Genomic DNA, 8,246 nt, shown 5'->3' on the forward strand with positions numbered 1-8,246 from the left:
CTCCAATCTCAGCCACCCAAAGTATTGGGATTACACATGTAAGGCACTGCAGGCAGCCTCACATTTAAAGGGCTTTTAATAATGAGTTCAGGGCCAAGTGCAGAGGCTTATCCCTGTAATCTGCACACTTTAGGAGACTGAGGCAGGAGGATCCCTTGAGCCCATGAGTTCAAGACCAGCCTGGACAACATGGCAAAACCCCATCTCTACAAAAAAATACAAAAAAGTAGCCAGGCATGAAGATACACTCCTGTAGTCCCAGCACTTGAGAGGCTGAGGTGGGAGAATCATTTAAGCCCAGGAGGTGCAGGTAGCAGTGAGCTGAGATTGCACCACTGCACTCCAGCCTGGGTGACATATCAAGATTCCATCAAAAAAAAAAAACACAACAAACCTAAACCACAATGAGTTCATTTCTCCTGATGTGAAGCAAATTTTGAGTGCAAAAATTTATACTGATTTTTAAAAAGTTAAGCAGTTTAAGAATGCATACTCTTTAGAAGAGCACTATACATGCAGAGGCCTGGGCCTTACCATCACCCTGGCAAGCTAAACTGCCTCATCAACACTGTCCCTGCAAAGTTTCTGTAGAAGTTGATTCATCAATTAAAAGTCAGATCTGTGCAGACACAGCTTGAAGAAACTGCCAGCAGTTCATTGCTGATTACCAAGGCAAACATTTGTATTTCAAAGTTGACCAACAGGATGACAGTTCTCAAAGCTCAAAAAATATTTTGTCCAATTAAACACTAGCCTAGCGTATGACCATTACCCATCCATGGTTACTAACAATCAAAGGGAACACTGCTGAGAGCAACAAATGCCACAGACTGCGGTCTCAATAAATCCCTCTTTGTCTGTCACTATAAAAGCTGGTCTGGTCCCAGCTCAGTATCAAGGATATTATTCCAGACAGCCCAGTATTCTCAATTCAGAAGTTCCTTAGCAAATAAGTGCTTCCGATATATTTGCCGGGGCTCCTGAATTGGAGTTTTCTGCATCATCTCCATAAAAATACTGTTTCACCTTTAAAGTCATTGAAGAATTGAAGCAGACCCTTGGAAAGTTTCCTAAAGGAGTGAGAGTGGCTCCAAAAATAACCTGCCTTCTAGCACCAGACCACTAACCCAGAGAATTCACTTCATGGTGGGATGGTCACTCAAAGTCTGCTATGACCCTAACCCCCAAGAAGGTGATGGAAAAGGCTAGAGGAAAATCCTAAACAATTGCCTATGCTTTGTATATTTCTCTAGAAACCCAATCAACTAACAGAAAAGCCAACTGGAAATTTTAAAATGTAGATGCTACTCATGAGGGCTGTCATCGATGCAGGAAAACTATTAACTCCAGTGGACGCCAGGCTTCTTTCACTGTATTAAAAAAGTTCCTCACATTTAATAATTTTGGTTAATTTAGATCAGTTTTGATTTAACAGACAGCATGAATCAAATTTAGTTAAAACATTAATGATGTTGTAATATTTATTAACATAGCCAATTCTCAATATAAAAGATTTATGAATAGCCTAATACTTCTACTTTATAAACTTGCTTTATAAAAAAAAAATCAAAGAAATGCTCTTTTGAAGAACAAAGTTTCAGGGCTTGGAGGAAAGAGGAAGTGATCATTACAAATTCTTCATAGAACCACCAGGAATCTTTTAATCCATTAAATACAAACATATAAGATCAGATTCTGATCTGACATTTATTTCTGTATTTTTAGAAACACTTTTCACTCACAAATCCAAGGTTGCAATGGCATTAAAAATATCTACAGGAAAGGACTGGCATGAAATACAATATTATGATAATAGTTATCACATTAAAGTGGTTACTTTTCCATATTCTTTACATGTCCCACTGTATGGCTATATAATTTTTACAATAAAAAATCATAAATTAAGGAAGAATTCAAGGTTACAAAGCACTGTTGACTTTATAAAAGAATTCTTAAAACAAATGTGCAGAAAGAAGGCATTCGACTAAGATAGAGAAGCCGCCAGGTGGAAAGGCTCGCAAGGTCCCGGGAGGAGCTCCAGGGGGAAGCTCATCGTTGGCCTTTCCAGCAGCACTGTCCCTGGACATCGGAAGCAGTGGGAGCCCCTTCCCTGTGGCACCCTGGACTCCCACCAAGGCACATATGACAGACACTGTACTTCTACACATTTATTAGTCTTGGATATACGGGGACTCTCAGAGCACTTCTGAAATGCATACTTGATTCCTTTTTACATCGAGGAAAGTAAGATTCACACACAAATACCAAGATGACCAATGAATGGTGGCCTCGCTGGCGAACGCAGCCATTGCAGGTAACCACATTGCCCCCCTAGCTTTCTGTAACCCATGGGATTAGGGAAAAGTTAGGTAACATTTCTTTTTCAAATTCATTTCAAACACTCAACTATGTTCATTTAAAAAACAGCAACTATATGCACAAGACTGTAAACAGATCTCATTCACACTGACAGCCCACAAAGGGGGCTCTCTGTACCCTTTCAGGAGGGTTTGGGGCAATAAACCCAAAATCTGTATTTAAAATAGGTGTGTCTCATAAGATAAATTTTTAACTTACTTAATAAAGGTCCTAGTGGACATTCCAAACTAGTAACTTATACCTAGAGAGAGAAAATATAAATGCTTACTGTATAGTTATATAAAAATAGAAATCTATCAACAGAGTCCAATTCTCAAGAAATTTCGCAGCTTGTGCTCAAAGGCTGTATATATATCAAGGAAGGGTGACTTCCTTCCTTGATCTCTAAACAACATCCTCTCCACGTCGGGGGTATCTAGAGGTTGGGCATTTGCCTAATGCCACAGGGTCCACCAGCGGGGGTCACAGCTGCTGGTTGGTGAAGAAGGATTTAGTCTCCCTGCAGACAGGATTGACACAGAGCGGACAGCTCAGCGTCAGCTGCTTGGAGCACAGCTCGTTTGACTGGATGTGTGAATGCACCAAGTCGGCCAGGGCCTGGAAGACAGACAAGAGGCAAAGAGGCATCAGAAGCACAGGGCCTGCTCATCTGCCATTTCCCCCTCCTCCATCTGCCCAGGTCAGCGCTCTGGCTTGAGGTTTCTTTTCATCTCAGCAGTGAGCATTTTGGATCAAATTCTACAATATCTTCCTTTCCTGAGAATCCTCAGCTTAGAGAAAGTTAAAACAGAGATTTCAGGAAATGAAATCCTCTTACCCCACCCACTAGATCTTTTCTCTGGAAAGCAGGTTTGAAAGTAGGTGGGTAGGAATCAGAAAATTGGGGCTATCTGAAGGAAGACTGAGCAGATAAGGATAAAATTCGATTTTATTTTTCTAATTAATTGGAACTCCAAATGTTCTAATATGTGAGAAAAACCAATATTCTGCAAGAGTTTCTCAGAGGATTACTCTCTGGTATGTTCTACTAAAATGGTTGTAACACTGTAGATACCTTAGAGAACAATGGATTTCCATTAAGAGACTCTGCTCTTCTGATGTTTTCAACTCCACACTGAATCAAATGAGAAAAGGGAGGAAAAACACAGACATGTTTTATTTTCCTTTTTTTTTTTTTCAAAGAAACTGCCACAAAAAAAAAAAATACACACAGACACACACACACACAATTCAAAGTCTGAATTCAAGTGTTCTCAGACTTGCTCATGAATGAAAAACAGTCATGGGACAGGGCTGTACGTTGATTCTGTTATCATAAATTATTCCTCAATTCCTATGTCCTTCCCCTTCCTGTTATCTTCCCACAGGTGATTTGTTTTTGAATCCTTTTTGTGGTTACACTTGATAAAATTCTCCATTGAAATCTGCTTACCATTCTTTTTTAATTCTATTTTCTAATGCATAATTTTACAGACTCTCCCTAAGTACAATGTTACTTTAAATATAATTTCATATTTGTTTTGATCCCAAGCATGAAGATGAAGTAAATTAACTTATTGACTATAAAATGTACATTGGACCCAATTCAGAGTTGGGTTTTAAAATATATTCCTTTTTTTTTTTTTTTTTTTTTGAGATGGAGTCTTGCTCTGTCGCCCAGGCCGGAGTGCAGTGGCACTGTCTCTGCTCACTGCAACCTCCACCTCCTGGGTTCAAGGGATCGTCCTGCCTCAGCCTCCTGAGTAGCTGGGATTACAGGCACCCACCACCACGCACAGCTAGTTTTTGTATTTTTGGTAGAGGCAGGGTTTCACCATGTTGGCCAGGCTGGTCAAGAACTCCTGACCTCAAATGATCCACCCGCCTCAGCCTCCCAAAGTGCTGGGATTACAGGTGTGAGCTACCAAGTCTGGCCTAAAATATATTCTTATGGAGAAAAAGCTAAAGGAAAACATGGGAGGATTGTTTCAGTACCATCCCTATTCCCAGTTCCAAAAATATTCACTGCCTAATAACTGAAATTGGTCTAATAATGATTTACTCAGATAGTTAGGATTCGTCTATTTCCCTTTTCTTCTGGTAGCTTTTCAGTACTTGGTCATTTGTTATTTATTTATTTATTTATTGAGATGGAGTCTCGATCTGTTGCTCTGGCACAATCTCAGCTCGCCACAGCCTCCGCTTCCCAAATTCAAGTGATTCTCCTGTCTCAGCCTCTCGAGTAGCTGGGATTACAGGCACACGCCACCATGCTTGGCTAAATTTTGTATTTTAGTAGAGATGGGGTTTTGCCATGTTGGCCAGGCTGGTTTCAAACTCCTGGCCTCAGGTGATCCACCCGCTTCGGCCTCCCGAAATGCTGAGATTACGTGTGTGAGCCACCACACTGGATTCAGTTACTTGATCTTTTAGATTAGCATTTACATCAGGAGATTGGCATGAGAAAAACATTGAGATTCAACAAACACATGGATCTCAACTTAAGAGGCTGTATTCTCAAACTTCATCTAAAAGTCAGTTACAACTGAATAACCAATGTTGGCAAAGGGCATTCTCCAACAATGTTGGTGGGAGAGTCAGCGATACACTGACTAGAAAAATATGTAGCAACACTGAAATTCCATGTGCACCTGTAGTCCCAGCTACTCAGGTAGCCGAAGAGAGAGGATTGCCTGAGCCCAGGATTTTGAGGCTGCAGGGAGCCATGACTGTGCCACTGCACTCCAGCCTGGTTGACAGAGCCAGATTTCATCTCTAAACAAATTTATAAAATCACAAAAAAGTTAAAATAAAAAAATTGTTTTCCAAACATATTGGTATTAAACTATATTTTCACTGAAGTTTTAGCAAGTTCACAATTAGCCAAACTCATGGTGAGCTACAGAAGGCATCTTTAAATGAAATCCATAGACAATGCTGCAACCACTTCTTAGCCAATTACAACTTGCCTGCAAATCCTTTATCAGAACCACTGACAAGAAACTTAGGTGCTCCCTAGCTTCACCCATGTCTGATTGATGTCCAGCATGGAAATTCAAAATCCACAGGGGCCGGGTGTTTGCTCAAGTTCTGCCCCCACCCACTCTCTGCCCTGCCCTGCACCTGCTGCCCAATCCCAGACAGGGTGAAGTCTCCTGCAGGCTGGGCCTCCATCTATCACACACGGGGTGACCAGGGCCAGAAACTCTGGCAGAGAGAAAGGAAAGGGTTTCTTGGATACTAACGCTTCCTTACTCCCCATAAAAATGAAGCTATATATTGGACACAGGTTTTAGGCCAGCTCTCAGAAGCCAGGACATAGATGAACAAATAGTTTTTCTCCACCCTGAATGACAATTCACATCCATCTCATATTACTAGACACCAAAGATGTTTTTTTTTTTTTTTTTTTTAGATGGAGTCTTGCTCTGTTGCCAGACTTGGATGTGTTGGCGCAATCTCAGCTCACTGCAACCTCAGCTTCCTGGGTTCAGGCGATTCTCCTGACTCAGCCTCCCCCGAGTAGCTGGGACTACAGGTACACACCATCACACCCAGCTAATTTTTGTATTTTTAGTAGAGACGGGGTTTCACCATGTTGACCAAGATGGTCTCTATCTCTTGACCTCATGATCCGCCTGCCTTGGCCTCCCAAATTGCTGGGATAACAGGCGTGAGCCACGGTGCCCAGCCAAAGATGGCATTTGTTATTTCAATAATCGGATTGATCACGACCCGGCAGCAAATAGCTAAATAAATGAGTGCATAAAGGAAGTCAAGGAAATCACAACACACATTGATTCCACATTCACTTCATGCTCTTCTCTTAAATTACAATGACTCCTGTATGCCTTGACACTCAACAAGAAGCCATGTAACAGCCCTGAGTAAAGGTTAATATTAGGCAAAGAAAAGAAATTATAAAACAATAAACCATTTTCCTTTGGAATTAGTGAGAAGTATAATTCTTTTTTCTTAAACAAGTGTAGTTATTATTACTTTCAAGGAGTCCAGTAACTTAAACTAAGCAAAATGTCAGCCACAGTGATCCCTGGGTCACCCGGTTCAATTAACATACAGGTTTCCTCTCCCACTGCTGACATGAAATTAACTCAATGTGTTGAGATTATTACTCAGATGATGTTATTGTTCAGGAGAATGAGGACACCGTACATGCAAACAAATATAGTAAACAATATTTCTGAATGATACATCAGTTAGTTGCAGAGAAAGTTTCCTTTTAAAACAAGTCATGATGGGATTAAGGCAGATAGGTGCATTTACCTCCTTGGCTAAAACTTGAGAGTACTCAATGTCCAGCTCATACAGTGTTTCAATGTGGTCACTGGTAAACGCTATCGGAACCAAGAGGATATTCTTCCTCCCCCTCTCACAGAGTCCTTTGATAGATTCATCTGTTTGAGGACCCAACCAGGGCATCGGACCAACCTATGCGAAAGGAAGATGAAAGCGTAAGGGACCATTCCTCCTGATGGTCTGTAGTATCTCCCTTTGCCATCCTAGGCACACACACTGCCCACGGGGGCAAAAGCCACTCTTTACACCTGCTTGAATAGGTTTGATATTTTCACATGGAAGCTTGAATCCTAGAAGTTGCCTCAATATAATAAGTAACAGTTTCTGTCATTGCAGCTAAAAGTAAAATATTAAACCAACGGAACTCCGCGAGTCACTTGATTTCCCCTTCTATCTTACTCGCTTGCAGAGTTCTTTCTGCCCATGGTGAAGAATCAGGTTGTGGAGCAGCCTGTCTATGTGGAAGAGCCAAACCGACCATTTCATAACTAACTCATAAAATAAACTTTACCAAAAGAGCTGGCTGCCCGCAGAAGTGTGGAAGCCACCCACCTTGGATTGCCACACGAGTCGGAAGGGGTTGCAGTACCCCAGCCTTTCCATGACTTTTTGGACAGTGGCGCTCACCTCCTGAGGATACGGGTCACCTCGGTTGACCACCTGCAGCAGAGACACAATGGGTGTTCAGTCACCAACACTGGGAAGGCCCCGACTATGTGCTGACATGGTGTGAGCCCTGGAACAAAGTCCTCCCTTTCTGTCTCCTGCACCAATGATGGTATGGTCTGAGTTCAATCACCAAAATTCCTTAGTTCCATGTCTTCATCAGCCAAAGAAAAACCCTGCACTCAACCATCTCTAAGGTCCCTAAGAGGGTGTAGACTTCCATGTTCCATGTTATTCATGGGTCTAAGGATGGTTCTCTCTCTCTTATCTGAAATATGAAGATGACATAGAAAAGCTGGGCAGAATGGGAATTTCTACACTGGTGGTCATGTGAGTAGTTGATTTCACAACAGGAACTGAAAGACGGCTGCATGGACAATGTACGGAACTGCTGGATTTACAGTAAACCCCAGTGGAATTAGAGGAGGAAAGCAGCACCTGGGTGCAGGTACCTCCAAGAGTACGACCTGCACCTTCCATTTCCTCTCTCGCCACACTTCCTGCAACAATGGACAACAGGCAAACGCTTTGTGCACAGCAAATGTTTCATACACATTCCCTTGTTAATATCTTGAAATTTTTCAATGCAAATTTTAATGCTTTAAATATTTACTGTGTACTGACTCCCCAGCCGTCACCTGGCTTTATTTTCTTCTATAGCATCTATTACTTGTTAATCTACCATTCTGTTTTCGTATGTATTATGTTTATTATCTTTACTCTATACTCTCTGAAGACAAAGATTTTTGTCTGAGGCCGGGCGCGGTGGCTCAAGCCTGTAATCCCAGCACTTTGGGAGGCCGAGGCGGGTGGATCACGAGGTCAAGAGATCGAGACCATCCTGGTCAACACGGTGAAACCCCGTCTCTACTAAAACTACAAAAAATTAGCTGGGCATGGTGGCG

At 41.9% G+C, this 8,246-nt stretch overlaps 1 protein-coding gene across 3 annotated transcripts in view; it reads right to left on the reverse strand.

Annotated features, from left to right (window-relative positions):
* Positions 1 to 434: 434 nt before the first annotated feature.
* The window catches only part of FECH (ferrochelatase), a 40,667-nt gene continuing 32,855 nt past the window's right edge, over positions 435 to 8,246 (reverse strand). For 2 of the 3 annotated variants that reach the window (XM_032293576.1, XM_032293578.1), the window contains 4 exons: positions 7,228 to 7,335; positions 6,643 to 6,807; positions 3,434 to 3,493; positions 435 to 2,976 (listed from right to left, as the gene is read on the reverse strand). In XM_032293576.1, the coding sequence (XP_032149467.1) occupies positions 2,842 to 2,976; positions 3,434 to 3,493; positions 6,643 to 6,807; positions 7,228 to 7,335 (468 nt within the window). In that variant the 3' untranslated portion in view covers positions 435 to 2,841. The remainder of the gene's footprint in view (positions 2,977 to 3,433; positions 3,494 to 6,642; positions 6,808 to 7,227; positions 7,336 to 8,246) is intronic. The other variant, XM_032293577.1, reaches the window with a different exon arrangement.

Source organism: Sapajus apella, unplaced genomic scaffold, assembly GCF_009761245.1.
Source record: "Sapajus apella isolate SASKATOON/1434 unplaced genomic scaffold, GSC_monkey_1.0 scaffold30, whole genome shotgun sequence".
NCBI lineage: Eukaryota > Metazoa > Chordata > Mammalia > Primates > Cebidae > Sapajus > Sapajus apella.